This window comes from Schistocerca gregaria, chromosome 4, assembly GCF_023897955.1.
Source record: "Schistocerca gregaria isolate iqSchGreg1 chromosome 4, iqSchGreg1.2, whole genome shotgun sequence".
NCBI classification, from domain to species: Eukaryota; Metazoa; Arthropoda; class Insecta; order Orthoptera; family Acrididae; genus Schistocerca; species Schistocerca gregaria.
Window position 1 is genome coordinate 599,040,217 of NC_064923.1, and position 19,574 is coordinate 599,059,790.

The following is a 19,574-nucleotide window of genomic DNA, read 5'->3' on the forward strand; positions in this document are numbered from 1 at the left end:
GTTGTCAAGTGGCTCATGTTTTTTATTCTTTAATGAATATGATAGTAAGATAAATAAGAGTGGCTGGTAGGAGTTTTTATTTTCCGTAAGAATTTCCCTGTATTTCTACACGGCTATGGTCTTATTATGTCACTTTTTGATACAAAAGCAGTAACTTGTAACTTTCAGCTCTACTAGTGCTGAATGGAAGTCGTGTCAACAAAATTATTTTTGTTTGGCAGTAAAGATGCCACAATAGCTGCAGATGAATTTTATTGTTAAATGTTGTATTAATTTTAATTCTAGGTGTGAAAGTCTTGCTGAAATTATTTGGATGAATAGGCAACAAATAAAAGAAGCCGACAGGTTAAAGCAGAAGTTTGACTTCGATCCACCCGTGGTTTCTGAGAGACTGCTTCATCTGAACACAGTCATCACACAGCTTTTATCATCTTTAGTCACAAGGTAAAGTATACTGGTACAGTCATTATCCAACATTGCTCACATACCATGCTGTTGAAGTTGAGACTAAAGACTTTGTTTAATGATTATATGCTTATGTGTCCAATAATTGTTTTCAACTTTAAGAGAAAAAGGAATTATGGCAGTTCTGTAAGTTATGTAATTGTGGAGGTAGGGCATTCTGAACACTGAGGCACTTTGATAATCTAAATGGTTACTTGCAGTTGGAAGCCAAATGAAGCAACCTGTGGATATTTTACAATCTATCGTTTATTACTCTTTGTTTGTAAGTCACTTTAATCACACGATGTTGTTTGTGTGTTATTCATGCTTTCACTTATTTTTTGTAGTGCTTCAGTTGTTGTTCACTATATGACTGCATGAAAAAACAATGTTCCATAGGGTTCCACTGGTTCCTACATCATCACATTTTGTATTTAATGTACACTTCTAATTAATCTTTTAATTGGTTTTTTCTTTTGGTTGCCTGGCTAACCAATCATTCGTGACTTTGCAGTAATAGTGTGTGAAACATTTTGTAGCTAATGGAAGAATGCATAAAATTTGTCTTTGGCCAGCGACAGTGGATAGTGGGAAGGCAGTGTTGTTTGATTTTGCCGTGAGAGAAGTTGTGAATGGACTGTCAGTAAGAGACATCGTCTGTCTACGTTTATGGACAGTCTATAGTTTTGAAATGCTATCTGCTTTACTGTTAATGTAATTAGGATGAGTTCCTGCATGAAGATTCCAAAAAAACTTAAACTTTCAATGTGAAATGTGTGTTTGAATCTAGTAGCTTACTGCAGTATCCAGACTTATGTGAACTTTCTTCAGACTTTATTTCAATACAGATATGAAGTAATTGTGAACATGACATTGCAGTGCCTGTGATTTCCAAAGCATGATGCAATGCTTCATGTCTGAAGGAACATATCATTCTTCTGAACAGCACAGGTATGGCAATATCGTATTTATCCAACGATACCAGGCAAGCAATTTTCAGTTAAAATACCTCCCCTGTTTGGGAGTATACATAATAGATGTATGTGTGCAGGTTGTAGTCGCATGGTTGATAGCGTATAGAAATTTGGATCTGGCCGTGAGGTGTACTTGGGTAACCTAATAATTAGACGACCTCTCGCGATAAGCGGTAAACATGGATTCAAGTCCCAAGCCGGCAGAAATTTTCATTGCCATTATTCCATTATGCAGCTGATGGTTGTCCATATTCGTAATTCTGGATACATTTCATGTATAATTGTGATGTTTCTTATCTTAATTATCACTTCTGTCCATTTTAACCTCTACCTCTTATATCATTGTCCTTGAATGAACGTTGTCATTAGTATAAAGGAAATAGAAGTATTAGTGTCTGAGATGTCTCCAGACACTTCTTCGGTGTGAAATCTCATTGGCTGGAATAGAATTGTCTTCAGTGATGAATCCCACTTCAAATTGAGCCCAGATGACCAGTTAAGACATGTCAGGTGATGCCCTGGACAGTGGTGGAATGCCTAATTGGTGCCTGCGATGTGGCCCAGCAACCAGGAGTAATGGTCCGTTGTGCCATTTCTTTCCATAGCAGGACCACTTTGGTTGCCATCCACAGCACCTTCATAACACAGCCGTATGTCGATGATATTGTATGCCCCATTTTGTTACCTTCCATGGCAAAACTTCCCGGGCTTGCATTTCAGCAAGATAATGCCCACTTACATACAACTTTGAGGGATGATGTAGTGAAGGCAGCAGAGGATCATGTAGGTAAAAAGACGAGGGCTAGTAGAAATCCTTGGGTAACAGAAGAAACATTGAATTTAGTTGATGAAAGGAGAAAATATAAAAGTGCAGTAAATGAAGCAGGCAAAAAGGAATACAAACATCTCAAAAATGAGATCGACAGGAAGTGCAAAATGGCTAAGCAGGGATGGATAGAGGACAAATGTAAGGATGTAGAGGCTTATCTCACTAGGGGTAAGATAGATGCTGCCTAAAGGAAAATTAAAGAGACCTTTGGAGATAAGAGAACCACTTGTATGAACATCAAGAGCTCAGATGGAAACCCAGTTCTAAGCAAAGAAGGGAAAGCAGAAAGGTGGAAGGAGTATATAGAGGGTCTATACAAGGGCGATGTACTTGAGAACAATATTATGGAAATGGAAGAGAATGTAGATGAAGACGAAATGGGAGATACGATACTGCGTGAAGAGTTTGACAGAGCACTGAAAGACCTGAGTCGAAACAAGGCCCCCGGAGTAGACAACATTCCATTAGAACTACTGACGGCCTTGGGAGAGCCAGTCCTGACAAAACTGTACCATCTGGTGAGCAAGATGTATGAAACAGGCGAAATACCGTCAGACTTCAAGAAGAATATAATAATTCCAATCCCAAAGAAAGCAAGTGTTGACAGATGTGAAAATTACCGAACAATCAGTTTAATAAGCCACAGCTGCAAAATACTAACTCGAATTCTTTACAGACGAATGGAAAAACTAGTAGAAGCCGACCTCGGGGAAGATCAGTTTGGATTCCGTAGAAATACTGGAGCACGTGAGGCAATACTGACCTTACGACTTGTCTTAGAAGAAAGATGAAGGAAAGGCAAACCTACATTTCTAGCATTTGTAGACTTAGAGAAAGCTTTTGACAATGTTGGTTGGAATACTCTCTTTCAAATTCTGAAGGTGGCAGGGGTAAAATACAGGGAGCGAAAGGCTATTTACAATTTGTACAGAAACCAGATGGCACTTATAAAGAGTCGAGAGACATGAAAGGGAAGCAGTGGTTGGGAAGGGAGTAAGACAGGGTTTCAGCCTCTCCCCGATGTTATTCAATCTGTGTATTGAGCAAGCAGTAAAGGAAACAAAAGAAAAGTTCAGAGTAGGCATTAAAATCCATGGAGAAGAAATAAAAACTTGGAGGTTCGCCGATGATATTGTAATTCTGTCAGTCCCAGCAAAGGACTTAGAAGAGCAGTTGAACGGAATGGACAGTGTCTTGAAAGGAGGATATAAGATGAACATCAACAAAAGCAGAACGAGGATAATGCAATGTAGTCGAATTAAGTCTGGTGATGCTGAGGGAATTAGATTAGGAAATGAGACACTTAAAGTTGTAAAGGAGTTTTGCTATTTGGGGAGCAAAATAACTGATGGTCGAAGTAGAGAGGATATAAAATGTATACCGCCAATGGCAAGGAAAGCGTTTCTGAAGAAGAGAAATTTGTTAACATTGAGTATAGATTTAAGTGTTAGGAAGTCGTTTCTGAAAGTATTTGTATGGAGTGTAGCCATGTATGGAAGTGAAACATAGACAATAAATAGTTTGGACAAGAAGAGAATAGAATCTTTCGAAATGTGGTGCTACAGAAGAATGGTGAAGATTAGATGGGTAGATCACATAACTAATGAGGAGATATTGAATAGAATTGGGGAGAAGAGACGTTTGTGGCACAACTTGACTAGAAGAAGGGATCGGTTGGTAGGACATGTTATGAGGCATCAAGGGATCAGCAATTTAGTATTGGAGGGCAGCGTGGAGGGCAAAAATCGTAGAGGGAGACCAAGAGATGAATACACTAAGCAGATTCAGAAGGATGTAGGTTGCAGTAGTTACTGGGAGATGAAGAAGCTTGCAGAGGATAGAGTAACATGGAGAGCTGCATCAAACCAGTCTCAGGACTGAAGACAATAATAACAACAACAACATACATCAAGAGTTTCTATTTTGTGGCTCCGTGCGTACCAAACCCTATCTTTGCCAGCGAGGCCGCTGGATTTCTCCATAGTTTAGAATATTTGTAGAATAATGGGCAGAGCCCTGCAACCAGCTCAGGATTTTGATAATCTAATGCACCATTTGGAAAGAATTTGGCACAATATCCTTCAGAAGGACATCCTACAACTGTGTCAGTCAATGCTGAGTCAAATAACTGATTGCATAAGGGCCAGGCATAGACCAGTGTATTATTGATTTGGGCAATTTGTGAAGCTCTTTCTCTTGAATATATCATTCAATTTTTTCTGAAATAGTAATAATTTGTTTGGCTGTATATGTACATCACATCTACCAGTTTCCACCTCATTTGGATACTTTCTTTTTGATGAGTCATTTTATTTTTCTTAGAGTGTACATATGGCATTTGATGATGAACATATTTTCGTCTGTCTGCCACTTGACCTAATCATGCTTTGTAGGCCAGTCTCTTAAAAATCTCCTCTGCATGTGAGCTTTCTGGAAAAGTGATAGTTATTAGATGCTGTGTTGGAATAGTGCTTGCCACATGGAAATCTACTTCATGTTGTATTGCTTTGCCATCGAACATTGTTGATTAGACATTTCTAGAGTATTTTTATGTAGTGTTAGTCTATGATGTAGGCAGTTATATGAAGGATAAATTTCAAGAAGTACTGCTCTCAGATTTTCGACATTTTTGCATATACAAGTGAAACATGCTAAATTTTATGACTTTTGTTAAAACCCATTTATGTCATTAAAACCACCAGTTTCATATTATTTGTCACCTTATCATTTATGTCAAATTTCCGTTTTCTGATAAATAACGGTATTAAAGAGAATGTAAAGTTGCATTTGCTTTTCACATTTCAATGCTGCCTTCTCTATTAGAAAAAACGAGGTTAAATAATCTAGACATGGTGTACCTATAATCTGAAATTTCACTTACTTTACCAATGAAAGAGCCCCTTACATAAAATTGTTACATTACTTTGTTTGTTCAAACTCTGGTACTTTAATGTTAATTTAAGTAGCTGAATAATCAAAATAATCTCTTTGAACAATGGTAATTCTTAGTTTTGTACTGTATTTTCTCCTCATCTCTTACTTTGTGCATTAACTGGAACAAAACTTCCAAACTGCATCTATCATTGAGTCACCTGTCACTTCATTGTTTTCTACCTACAAATTACTTAGCTACATAATTTTCCCATTTAATTATTTTCTCCCCCCCTCTCCCCCTTCCCCCATATGCTGTGAAGTTTGTGTGATTAGTGTCATATCCCCTATCTGCATGTAAATGTTACCTTTTTTACCTGGAATGCCCTTTTTTACTTGAAATCACTGCATACAATTAATGAGATATTACAATAACACCTTTAAATCTGATTGCACTATTAGCTTTTGGTGATACACAGTTTATATCTGAATGGAGAAAAAAGTTGGTGGAAAAACTGATTCAGGACTAACTGGGGAAAGTGCTGAAGAAGAGACGGCGAGACACTACATTTGTGCATTATTACCGAATTGTCAGCAAACAAGGAGATTCTGTTGTGGAGATCTTGATTACTGATGCTGATGGCAGAAAGCATGCTTGTAATTTACATGATTTAGCATGTTTGGTGTCTATATCCTTTAAGGATTAAGGTTGTCGATAAAGCCAAAAAAAGGAACCTAACCGGAAGGTGCATACTATCTGTTATGCATTGTGGATTAATTTGTATGTGGGACTGATGTAGTTTGTGTTGGAAAGGTGCTTTGGGCAAGTTTGTTTTCAACCAACCATTTGGAAATGTATTGAGAAGGGTCCCAGGTTAGACCATACACAGAGTACTCATTTCAATGTATTTCTATATGAGAACACAAATTAAATAACAAATTAGAAAGTACTGGGATTGTCCTTGTATGCAGGAGCGCTTAATAAATGCGTATATAATGTCGAAGGCAGATTCATATTGTTAGGTTGAAAATGTGTTACAGTGGGATAAGTGTGAGCATTGAATAAAGAATGTGTTTGTAACTCCTAAAAATGTAGAGGTACACATACCAAATGAGTAAGGAGATGTCATTGTAACATTTAGCTTCTCTGATTGGTACAATTATTAATGTCTACATTTAATTGAATATAATAGAGGGAAACATTTCACGTGGGAAAAATATATCTAAAAACAAAGATGATGTGACTTACCAAACAAAAGTGCTGGCAGGTTGATAGACACACAAACATACACACAAAATTCAAGCTTTCTTAACCAACAATTGCTTCGTCAGGAAAGAGGGAAGGAGAGGGGAAAGACGAAAGGATGTGGGTAAGGAGTCATTCCAATCCCGGGAGTGGAAAGACTTAAGTTAGGGGGATAAAAGAACAGGTATACACTCGCGCGCACACACACATATCCATCCACACATACACAGACACAAACAGACATATTTAAAAGCCTTTAAATATGTCTGCCCGCGTCCGCACATGGGCGGACAGACATGGGTGTGTGTGTGCGCGTGTATGCGCCTTGGGGGGGGGGGGGGCAGGTATACACTCGCGCACACACACACGCACGCATGTCCGTCCGCACATGTGCGGACGTGGGCAGACATATTTAAAGGCCTTTAAATATGTCTGCTTGTGTCTGTGTCTGTGTCTGTGTCTGTGTGGATGGATTTGTGTGTGTGTGTGTGTGTGTGTGTGTGTGTGTGTGTGCAAGTGTATACCTGTCCTTTTGTCCCCCTAACGTAAGTCTTTCCGCTCCCGGGATTGGAATGATTCCTTACCCTCTCCCTTAAAACCCACATCCTTTCGTCTTTCCCTCTCCTTCCCTCTTTCCTGACTCAGCAACCGTTGATTGCGAAAGCTTGAATTTTGTGTGTATGTTTGTTTGTGTTTGTTTGTGTGTCTATCGACCTGCCAGCACTTTTGTTTGGTAAGTCACATCATGTTTGTTTTTAGTTATAATATAATTGACAGACATATAGTTCTTATTTACCTTCTTTTCAAAAAGATATTTTATTTTTCAGCACATTCATAATAGAGAAACAACCACCACAAGTTATGAAGACAAACACCCGTTTTACTTCTACAGTAAGGCTCCTTGTTGGAGGGAAGCTGAATGTCCATATGACCCCACCTCAGGTATGACTAGCACCGCATATGCATCAATGTGTTTGTTTGTTGCTTTGTAACAGTGGATCGTTTCTTGCACCTTTGCTTATTCTATTTCTACAAACAGACCAAAAAATCTCATTTGTTGTGGCTGTAACACTGTCAGTTTCAGTAATTCATACCTAATTCTTAAAAATAGTTTTGAGAATAGTCTTTCTGTTTCACATCAAAATATTTGATCAATAGTCTAAGTTGACGTTCTGTGTAAAGATTCTCAATGCCGTATTGCGTTGTAATTGATATAGTAGCTCACAAGGAGAGATCCTCAGCAGTGCGATTGACTATTTGCAGCTATCTATACGGTGACACAGGTCAAGATCCCAGGTATCAATCACTGCAGCCATTCACCCTTGTGAGCCCTCATTTGCGAATAACTGATGGAAAAAAAGTATAGAAACTTCGTGTGACACTCAGTAGTGTTGCGTGGAAAAGTTTTAATATTTTATTCTGATTGCTTGGTGTAATGAATAGGATACTTTGCATGCAGGAGGTTCTGAGGTCGAAACTCATCAGGTGCACAATTTTTTAAATTTTTAAATCTTTATCAAAACTACTCCATCATTTTTATTCAAATAATTGATTTAAATGCAATTTTTTAATTCCATTCCTTTGTTACACAGTTTTACTCATAACATCAACTTCATTTGCTCTCATTTTTCTTTGTATCATTCTTTCTGCACTTGAAATTTTTGTCCATGTGTTTTCAATTGATTTTATGTATTAATTTTGATTTATTTCTTTTGTTTTTTGTCCATATTAATGTGTTTATTATATCTATTTCTCATTTTGCTTGAATTTTGTGTTACTTATAAACCCGTCTTTTGTTTAACTTTTCACCTGTGTTTTTTTGTCCATAATTCATTAGATATTTAGGTCGTATTTTACATATATGTATGATGATTATCTTGCAAAAAAAAAAAAAAAAGAAAAGCACATTGGGTAACAAAAATACATTTCTCACCACCATTGCACAAATATAAATAGATTATTTCATCTTTTGTTTTTTAACTAAAAGATCTGAATTTTCAAATACATGAATATTATAATAGGTAAATATAATTAAATTCATATTCACAAAAAATCTGTTTGGGAAAAAAGATAGATAGAAAAAAATTAAACAAATGAAAAAGCTCAAATGGTGATTGAACTGATATGACAAAGGAATAGAAATGAAAATTACATTTAAAACAATTAATTGAATAAAAATAATAATTGAAGTAATTTTGATAAAGATTAAAAAAAATATACCTGATAACATTTGAAGCCACGACCTGCAAGCGAGCTGTTATCCTATCCATTATACCACACAACTGGAATATATAATGCAAATTTTTTAATGCTATTGAGTATTTCACAAAATTTTGAAATATTTTTCATGAGCTACTCGCAAATGAAGTCTCACCAGCGTGAATGACTTTAATGTGTGACACCTGGGATCTTCATTTACATAACCATATAGATAGTTTCAAAAAGTTGTTTTGCGCTGCTGGGGACCTCTTCTTGACAGTAACATTTGTGTTCTAATTATACATATATAAATATGATACTACACTTTATCACTTTATGTAATAGATATCCTGTCAGTTAGCTGTAACATTTCCTCTTTGGAATTTTCTCAGTAATTTAAATTTTTATTCTGTATGCAGAAGACATATTTGGTACAGCACTTGATGCTAGTATATTTGTGCGCGTCTCTGCATCTCTGCACAACTACTGCAAGACTCATGCACTTGACCTGCTACTGTAGTCAAGCCTTGGTGTCCTCCTAGAATTCCTCACTCCTTCCCTGAAGCCCCCCCCCCCCCCCCCCTTTTTCTCCATTACTAAATTAACTATTCCATGGTGCCACAGGGAATGTCCATCAACCTAACCTACTTTTAGTGAAGTTGTGACGTAAATGTATTTTCTCCCCATTCAATTCTGTACCTCTCCATCATTTACCTAATCTATCCATTTAATCATCAGCAATCTTATGTATTGGTTCATTTCAAAAGCTACTATTGTTTTATTGAATGTACTGTTTATCATCCACATTTAACTTCCATAAAAGGCTGCACTCCTGACAAATACTTTCTGAAAAGACTCCCTGACATTTAAATATATGTTATAGCTTAACATACTTATCTCTTTCAGAAAAGATTTTTCTCATGATTGCTAGTCTGCATTTGATATCTTCTTTACTTTTGCCACCATATCTTATCTTACTCTAATAATGAAGCTCTTCTGTAACTTTCAGTGGCATATTTCCAAATTAATTCTCTGAGCATCACCTAACTTACTTGGACTACTACTTTGTTTTATTGTTGCTGATGCTAATCTTATAACAGTTTTCAAGACACTATTCATTCCGTTGTTGGACTGATCTTCCAAGTCCGTGGCCGTCTATGACAGATTTACAATGTTACCAGCAAACCTCAAAGTTTTTCTTTCTTCTCCCTGAACTTTAATTTCCTTTCCAAGTTTCTCTTTCATTTGCTTTACTGTTTACTCAGTGTACAGGTTGAATAAAGTAGTCTACAACACGTATTTAACTACTGCCTCCCTTTTATGTCCTTCAATGGACTAACATTTGGGAGGATGTGTTTCAGATCCCCGTCTACTCGTCCAGATTTAGTTTTTCCATGATTTACTTAAATTCTACAGGCAAATGTCAAAATGGTTCCTTTGAACAGGTTAAAGCCAATTTTCTTCTTCATCCATGTGTGATTTGAGCTTCTATGCCATCACTAATGATCATGCTGTGAATAGGATGTTAAACTCTAATCTTTCTTCTTCTATGTTCGTAATCTCTTATGACTGCAGTCTAGTTTCTGTACAAACTGTAGATTTTTGCTCCCCTTATTTTATTCTTTATACCTTTAGAATTTCAAAGACAACTTATTCTAAATCTACAAATACAATGCTTGACATTGAAATCACAGCAACATGAAAGGGACATGTAACAAAAGCCAAATTGACGTGAAGCTTATTACATGCTTGGAAATGCAAACAATAAAGCATTTCAGTACACTCCTTTAAAACTGGAGAGTCTAACACCACCTGCATTATGCATAGAAGGAAAGATTACACAACAAGTTTTGTATTTAGAAATCACATACGTACATTCATCGTTTGTGGGAAGACGACGTTAGGCCCAGTGTAAAGCTTGTCTCATGAGGAGCAAGATTCATTGTGAGCTTAATGTCTTGTGTGGTGGCTTCCTGGCAGGCTCCATTGTCTGCTAGCTGGCTTTCCTGCAAGGAGCTTTACATGTTTTCCTTGATGGTTCTAGTGCTATTTTCCTTGTATGATACCCTGAAGGCTGCCTGTGGCAGCCTGTAAGAAATTTTAAAAGTTTGCAGTGAAAAATAGGGGTCACTATGAATTTGAACATAGATCATATATGAAATAATATAATTTTTAAAGCGCATTGATAACTGGCGAAACAAGAATTCCTGTTTTTTACAACAATATAGGTGAAGAAAATACATGTTCATTTTCATACCAAGAATGGACTTTTTCATAAACTTTTTACCTGCTTTGTCCTCTATTGCAAGTTTAATAATACTCTGTTTTAGAATTCTGCAGTGATTAGAATGTTAGTAAAATGAAGTTTCGTAAACTCTGCTGTGATTGGCAAAAGAAGCAAATGTTAACATGGCAACAAGAGAGATTATGTATTACTCAAAACTAGTTACTGATGACATTTTTCTGAAGGACAAAAAAGGAATAAAAAGTCCGTGGAAAATAAGTTGCTATGTCTATTGAAATTTCGACAGAATCCAATTCCACAGTGTATTTTTAATAATGGAATGAAACTGGCCAAAAGTCTGCCCCTCCTAAGTGATATGAGAAATTGCAAAATTCTGTCACCTAGCCATCAAGTGGAAATGTATTATCAGTATATTTGATGAACTAAAAGATATTTTAGGTGATAAAGTACAATCCTCTTTTCTGCATGTAAACTGAAAGATGGTGTACTAACTATGTGCTGTGATTTGTTTTCATATTTGTCATATACAGTGAGACCCTGCTTGCACACTTTTCAAGGGACTTCAGAAAAATGGTGTAAAATGTGGGTAAATGTGGTATGTGGGAAAATAACATTTTAAGTTGCAAAAGGATACCCTCTTGCATTTTCACACTTTATGTTTGATATATGTACATAACATGCATCAAAAGGCTTGCCAGGGACTTGTTTATTATCTAATAAAACCACTGATGTAACTGGAACTGATAACTGTATGAGAAGTAAGAACATTTGACTCAATTTCATACATCATCATTGATTGTTTTGAAAGCCTGCAGCTGTCACTCATTATATAGTTTATGCAATACTGCACTAATTAAATATTTTTCATGCTTAGCACAACGTTTTTTGAGAATTTTTTCTTGTTGTCAAATGCATATATGTGCATAAGCTTTTTGTGTCTTGTTTAAATATGTGCTATTCTGTGTCTCTTGCACTGTAGTTGTCCTTTTGAGGTTATAAGGTGGTTGTGCCTCCTCAGTTATGTATAAAACCACATACATAACATATCACTCACATTGTTTATTTGTGGAACAACACAAAAAATACATACATAAATAATGCACTTTACATAGAGAATAAATTCTCAAAATATGTTTTTCTCAGCATGAAAAAAATATGTAACTGGTGCTGTGTTTAAACTAAAAACATTTGAACAACGCAAAGTGAATGATGGTGTCAACTAGCACTACAAGTGGCCAAATGCCAAAACACGCTAAATTGATTCTTTGTCGAAGATGACACGTGATCACAACAATCGTGCAACTGTTTGCGCATTAGGGACTGCCTGGAAATGGTTGTGATTGGCCATAATATCTTTATTTGAATGAACCTAGTTACTCCTATCAGCCTTCACGCCAAGTAGAGCTCGGCAGCGGCAGGAGATACGGCAAGAATTGTTTCAACTTTCACACATTTACCAGTTCAAACCCGCCGAGTAGTGTGCCCTGGTGTCAATAAACTTAAACACGTAATATTTGTAAACACTAATGGACGGCCAACATCGTGCCAGCATCATTTTTTCTCCACAAACACTTTTTGATAATGCATAAACCGTGGGAAAATTATAAACATGTTATCACAAAGTCGGGTGCAAATTAACATTGTGGACGTAGGAAATTTGACAGGAATGATACAAAATGTCATAAATGGCAGGAAAATATTAATTCTGGGAATTTAAATGCAGGGTTATATGTAATTGAGATAAAGAAATTATATCCTTTAGCCATTTTCAGTACAAATGTTTATAAGTTGCTGACAGTTAAAATTGTAACAGCAGGAAGGACAGCAAAAACAAAATTTTACTTATTATGTATACACAGTATAGTAGGAAGAAGGCCTGATTACAATGGTAGGTGATTTGGGCATGTATAAGCCATGAAATTTAGTACACAGATCTGCTTGTGCTGGCAGCAGCAGTGTTTCTAAACCAGCTGGGCATTAGCTTGAACTGAACTTAAATGATATAATGTAATTGTATAGATAAAAAAAAATCTACTCACCAAGTGGTGGCAGAACACAGGCATAAAAGGAGGTTATAGTTAGGCAGATTTTCAGAACCACAGACAGAAGGGTTGAAGGGGAAGGAAGAGAGGCAAAGGAAAACATCTGGAGAGGTCTAGGAAAAAGGTTAAGTTCGGAAAAGTCACTCAGAACCGCAGATCAGGGGAGACTTATTGGATGGGATGAGTAGGAAAGATTGATTGTAGGACACTGCACCAGACAAGATTTGAAAACCTGTGAGCTTAAAAGTGAAAGACAGGGTAATATGAAAGATAGAGATTACTGCTAAAACATCATGTATGAGTTAATAAGAGTAAGAAGCTAACTGCATTGTACGTAACTGAGGTGTGACAGAAATGGCAAAAAGTTGATAGGTAAGAAAATGAAAGACGTAGAAAACTAAAACGGAGTGAAGAAAGGATAATTTACTGTGAAGAAATCCTGACACGGAAGAAGCTAATGTAAATTATGGCCAGGTGGGGGGCGAGAACCAAGGAAATGTTGTTGTGCTAGTTCACACCTGCGGAGTTCTGAGAAACTGGTGTCTGGGGACAGAATCCAGATGTTGAATCTGGTGAAACAGGCACCGAGGTCATGACTGTCATCTTGCAGAGTGTGCTCTTTCCTTCTGATCCCATCCGGTAAGTCCTCCCTGACCTATGGTTCTGAACTCGAGCTCTTTTCCTAGACTTTTCCAGACCTTTTCTTTCATCCACTTCCTTTCCCTTCAAACCTTCTACCTGAAGAATCATTATCTTCTATGAGTGTATTCTGCCGCTGATTGGTGAGTAGATTTTTTTGTCAGAGTTCATCAATCGTAGTGAGTGGTGAGTGATGGTATCCCACTCTTGGTAACCCCTTGACCAGTTGTTTCCAGTGTGTGAGACTTCTGGAAAAAGTGATGGCTAGGCAACAATCGAACACCCTCTGTATCGAGGTAGGTCAAGACAGCTTGACAACAAAGGACAGACTATGTGAACTGGAGATGATTGTATTGTGTGTATGGTGGCATCCAGCTAAGCACCAGTCCCATATGAAGATGACAAATGCAGTGTGGCAATGTTTGTTCTCCTCGGACCCTGCATTACAGATACACCCATCTTGATGTCGTATGTAGAACAGAGATTTACTTGGGAATGTGTCGCAGTGCTGCTTCTGTGTCCACTGTTGTTGTCGGACATTCCACTGCCTGTGCAACTGTCTGCTTCCACAACAATAACCACAAGAAGATTGTGGTGTTACAGCTGTCTCACTGTTCAAGTGGATACTTATCTTACTGCAGACGAGCCCGTTTCTGGACTAAATCCTGCGTGGTATTGACTATGGCCTTCCAAACTCCAACAATTCCACATTTGCATGACAGCCATGGAATCCTGACCCATACAAGCAGCAATATCACACAACAATAAATTGCAGTCTTGATATCCCACAATCCTGCTGCAGAACTCCAATGCCTGCCGGCAGATGTTTCTTCTTTTAAGCCCATCTCATACGGAGTTAGATTTGCTGAGTTTGGGAGGTGGTGCGCTTGACTTCTGGCTTACAGGGAGGGGAGATGGCTAGCTCACATGACCAATTTCTCTAGTGGTGTAAGATTTAGCATGGAAGGCCGCAGGTTCGCTTGACAGTCTGAATGGTAATGTGCTCAAGCTGGCTGACCTGCAATCTTTCTCGAATGAATTTAAAGAAGTGTTTCATTAAAAAAATCAGTTCTTGTGCATCTGGTAGCTTAATTTTTCAGCTTCATGATGAACTCTGCTTATCATTTTGTTAATTCTGAAATATGATATGGTATGATACAAAACTAATCTTCTTAGAGGTTGTCCTCTACCAGTTTTTGCATTCTGATGTAAATAATTCCTATCAATATTTTGCAACCATGACTTATTAAACTGATGATTTGGTAATATTCAAAACTTTCAGCATGTGCCTTCTGGAGATTGGATGTATTACTTTCTTCTTGAAGTTTGAGGATATTTCACCTGTTGCATATATCTCATATACCTTTCGTAATAAGTTTTTAATGGTTGGTTCTTCCAAAATTTGTAATAATTGTGAGGGAAAGTCAACTATATCTGCCGCCTTGTCTTGCTTAGGTCCTCCATGGCTGCATTACATTCTTATTGCAGTATCACATCCTTCCTCTCTTATGCATGAATTTTCTTTTCCATAATGTTGCCTTCGGCTGCTTTCCTTTGTGTAGCCATTTGGTACATTCATTCCCTCTTCTATACTTCCCTCCTTTGCTCGACACTGGCTTGCCACTTTAACTGTTAGTGGTCATACAGCTGCTTCTCTTTTCTCCAAAGTTTTCCTCTGTTTTTGTTTACTGGTACACAGTATACACATTTCCTGTATTAGTGTGTGCTTGTATAGTCTAGCATTTCTACTCTAGCCTTTCTTGCTTTGCCAGTTTGCACCGTCTGTAAATTTATTTTTTAGATATTTTCTGGAATATTGTTCTAGGAAAACATTGATCTCAGGTATATCAATAAAATTTGCTAAAGAAAGGTCTTGATCGCAAGACTATTTGTAGCAAATTTTACTTATTTTTTAGGCACCTGTGTCCCCTTTTACCTACTTCATTCAGTACGTTTTTATGTTTCCACCTTTCATCAGTCAAATTTAAAATCTCACATAAATATCCAAGAAAATGTAATAGGCATTCTACCTTTGCTTAACTGTTCCTCTGCCACCTTCATTATTTCTTCCCTCAAAGATACCCACTCATCTTTTTTTGTATTTGTTTTGCGTATTTCAGTCAGTCATTCCCCAATGTTCTATTTTTAAATTCTCAGTAAGCTCTTATTGTTGGAACTTGTCCAGGTCGCATATTCATCCTCTGGTATCTCCCATTCGCTCCCAAGTATATAATCTTTTGTTATAGTTTTAAACCAAATGTTTGCAATGATTAAATTATACTCTGTGCAAAATTGTGTGAGGTGGCTTCTCATTTCATTTGTTTCTGCTGTCCATATTGTTCTGCAATTCACCCTTCTCTTCTTTTTCCTGCAGCTGGCTAGCTTCATGTACTGAATAATTTCTTTTATGTTGTCAAACATTTTTTACAATCTCTTCATCATCTGCAGTTATTAGGCATATATATTTGTACTATTAGGGTGAGTTGTTGGGTTACTATAGTTTAGCTATCCGTATTTGTGTGTTGATCATGACCAAAAATTCTGTTTGTCCTGCCGTTACATTTCACAAGTTTCACCAACTTCAGCTTCCCTCTTCATATTCTCTAATGTATCTGCATGACCAAAAGATTCTACACTCAGACCCATAGAATTTCATTTTCTGATGACGTCCTTCTGAATAGCCCCTGGGTGGAGATACACATAATTGGGAAGGGAAAAGGGGGGGGGGGGGGGTTATTTTAACCTGTAGGAGGTTAACATTAGACCGTACAGTAGAGTTACATGTATTTGGTAAATTTAATGGCTGTAGTTTCTCCTTGATTTCAGTTGAGTTCCAATGCCAATACAATCATGGTAACCCCGTGTCTCTGATGTTATGAGGAGATACCAGTCAATCTTCCAGACTGTTGTCCCCTGTAATTACTGAAAATTCTGTTGCCCTTCTTCAGGAGCCATATGTCAGTCTTGCTGTATACAGGCACCCTTCTAATGCAATTACTCCTATGGTATGACTATCTTTGTCTTTAAGACACACGAGCCACCCCACTTTTTCAGGGATAGTGGCAAGTAAGTGGTTGTTTTCTGTTTGTGACGTAAAACCATGCAGTCACCCATTTCGTTCCCTGTTTGTCTTGAATATCAGATGGATTTGAGATATCGGTCTGCCTATTGCTGCTTTGTTGTAGAAAGCAATATTTCTTACATTGTGGTAAGTATCCCTTACTCAGTCAATAGATATACCATGCTGTTCATGGGAAATACTGTGCATCATTACAACATATCAAATCAATTTTGATACAAGTGTTCAAGTTAGGTTCATAAAGAAAAAAAGAATATCTAGATATACCCAAATATTTTTTGGGAGATTTGTAAGCAAAAATGAAGTCATCTGGGAGTTCACAATCTTCTCTTTAAGGGGATCCGGAATCGGATTTTGGGTTAAAAAAAATGATTTTCGTTTTATTGAAGTATTATATTCTGCCAAGTTCCCTCTTTAAAATGACGTATCATACATAGCTCTACTAGAATTAACGATTTTATTTTTATGGATTTGTGAGATCGGGTATTGTGCATTAGGTATACATGTCTCTCATGGTTGACCATAAACTTTTTGGAAGTGCATTTATATGACGAATTCAAATATCCCACTTTCCAGCGACTCTATAGAAACTATTTGTCCGAAAATGTTTCCCTTCTGGTTTCCTCAAAATACTCTTTGACTTTGTGACGGGGTTGTTTGTAAACAGTGTGCTATATGAAAGTTGTTGTTGTCGAGTTATTTCGTATTTAATGCTTCATTTTTCATAGTGAAAATGCTTAGAGGTAGAACAAAAGTGTTTAAAAAGTGTATGAACTGGCAAAAGAAAAGAAATGATGATTCATTAGCAAAGCCAAACAGTTCATCATCATCATCACTGTTGGAAAATGAGTGTTCACTTACTACTGATTTTCCGAATGAACTTACTCCAAATGTAAAACAGTGCTTCTCACAAAAAACTAAGAGATTTGGAAGAGAAATATAATTTAATTGATAAAGGGAAAGAAGCTTTTGAACTCATTCATACGAGTATATTGTGCAAAGTTCTTGAAAACAGTGTGCACTGCAAAAAATGTCAAGGAAACATTTCTCTGAAAGTAGAATCCCATGTTGGCTTGGATGCCCAGTTTATCTTAATATGCAGTGTTTGTAAATACAGCTGTAAGTTTCAAAGTTCTGCTCCAGTAACTGTAAATAATGGATACAAGAAACTGAACTTTATAGTGTAAATATTAGGTTAGTTTATGGATTGCGAGCAATTGGTAAGGGCAAAGCAGCTGGTGATATGCTATGTGGTGTTCTAAATCTTCCAAGTGTACCTTCAAAGTTTGATGGCTACAACTATGTACTAGGAGCTGTAGTTGAAGATGTAGCACAGAAGTCAATGCAATGAGCTGTGGAAGAAGTAGTGAAATAAAATGATGGTAATCGTGCCCTCTCACAGCTTTTGATGGGACATGGCAAAAAAGGGGCCACACCTCCAAAAATGGTGTAACAGCAACTAGTGTTGACACTGGCAAGGTTATTGATGTTGCAATAATGTCTAAATACTGTAGATGCATAGACAGGCTGGAAAATTAACATAGTGATGACTCTGTTGCTGATTATTATGGTAGTAGTGGTGGCATGGAGGTTGCTGGGGTGAAAAAAAAAAATTGCCTCTCTTCAGAGTGGTATAATGTTAGCTATGTCAAGTATGTGGGAGATGGTGACTCTAAAACATTCAAAGAAGTTTTGGAAAGCAAACCATATGGGAACAGTGTAAATATCAGCAAACTTGGAAGTATAGGACATGTGCAGAAGAGAATGGGAGCCAGGCTGAGAAGGTTAAAATCAGTTCAGTTATGAAAGGGGAAAAAACTAGATGATGGGAAAGCCTTGCATGGCAAATGAAGATTGACTGATTCCATAATAGACCACATTCAGAATTGCTATGGCCTTGCAATAAGGCAAAATACAGGCAATCTTGAAGAAATGAGGAAAGTTATATGGGCTTTGTATTTCCACACCGCATCCACAGATGAGCATCTAGAACATGGTTTGTTCCCCAAAGGTGAAGAGAGCTGGTGTAAATACAATAGGGGGCTAGCAACTGGAGAGAAACACATTCACCACCACAGTCTGCCATTAGCCATCATAGAAGAAATAAAGCCCATTTTCAGAGATCTGGCTGACAGAAGTCTTCTGATGAAATGTCTTCATGGAAAAACGCAGAACCCCAATGAGTGCTTGAATAGTGTGATATGGCATTGTCTCCCAAAAACAGTGTTTGTCGGAATTAATACACTACATTTTGGTATGTCTGATGCTGTGCCGACCTTCAATCTTGGGAATATAACTAAATGCCAGGTCCTTCAAAAGTTGAGTTTGCATGTTTGTTCCTGCGCAGTACCTGTACGTGCTATGTTGACTTCAGATCAGCACAGACTAAGGCATGTTGACAATATAATCAAGACATTAGTGAAATAAGTAAGACAGGTGCAGAGGGGTGCCAGAAGAAGATTTGAAGATTATTATGAAGACTGTGAAGGGGGTATTAACTATGAATCAGGAATGTTTTAGTCTTATTTCTCAGTTTCCCGTAAGTTTGCTTTTTACTTCTTCTAGAAACATTATCTCAAGTACTGGTGAACCTAGAAGCCTGAAATTTTTATGACATAGTCACATGGGTTTCTTTTACACACTGAAACAACAGTTTTTTTAATTACTTGATTTACAAAAGACTTAGGGATGATAATCTAGTAGAAAGTGATGGAAAAAATGTACTTAAAAATAAATGTAAAATCTCTCTGTTAGAAAATACTTTGACAATAAACTGTTGTTTCAGTATTGTTATAACATATCAATGCACATACAGTAAAAATTTTACATCTCTGTCTCCAATAGTTTGTGAGAAAATGTTGGCTATAGTAGGCATATTTTAACATTGCAGGGATAGGCGATTCTGTATACCCTGAAGGCACTTTCTCTGTTTATAGGATGTTTTCATTATTCTTGACCTTGTGGACCTAAACAGCTGTGGGGAAGTGCATCTGAATCACTCTGAGT

The 19,574-nt window shown here is 37.1% G+C and overlaps 1 protein-coding gene across 13 annotated transcripts in view; it reads left to right on the forward strand.

Annotated features, from left to right (window-relative positions):
- Positions 1-19,574, forward strand: part of LOC126267038 (signal transducer and activator of transcription 5A) — a 153,749-nt gene that overhangs the window by 23,584 nt on the left and 110,591 nt on the right. For all 13 annotated transcript variants that reach the window (XM_049971832.1, XM_049971826.1, XM_049971827.1 and 10 more), the window contains 2 exons: positions 286-444; positions 7,192-7,306. In XM_049971832.1, the coding sequence (XP_049827789.1) occupies positions 286-444; positions 7,192-7,306 (274 nt within the window). The remainder of the gene's footprint in view (positions 1-285; positions 445-7,191; positions 7,307-19,574) is intronic.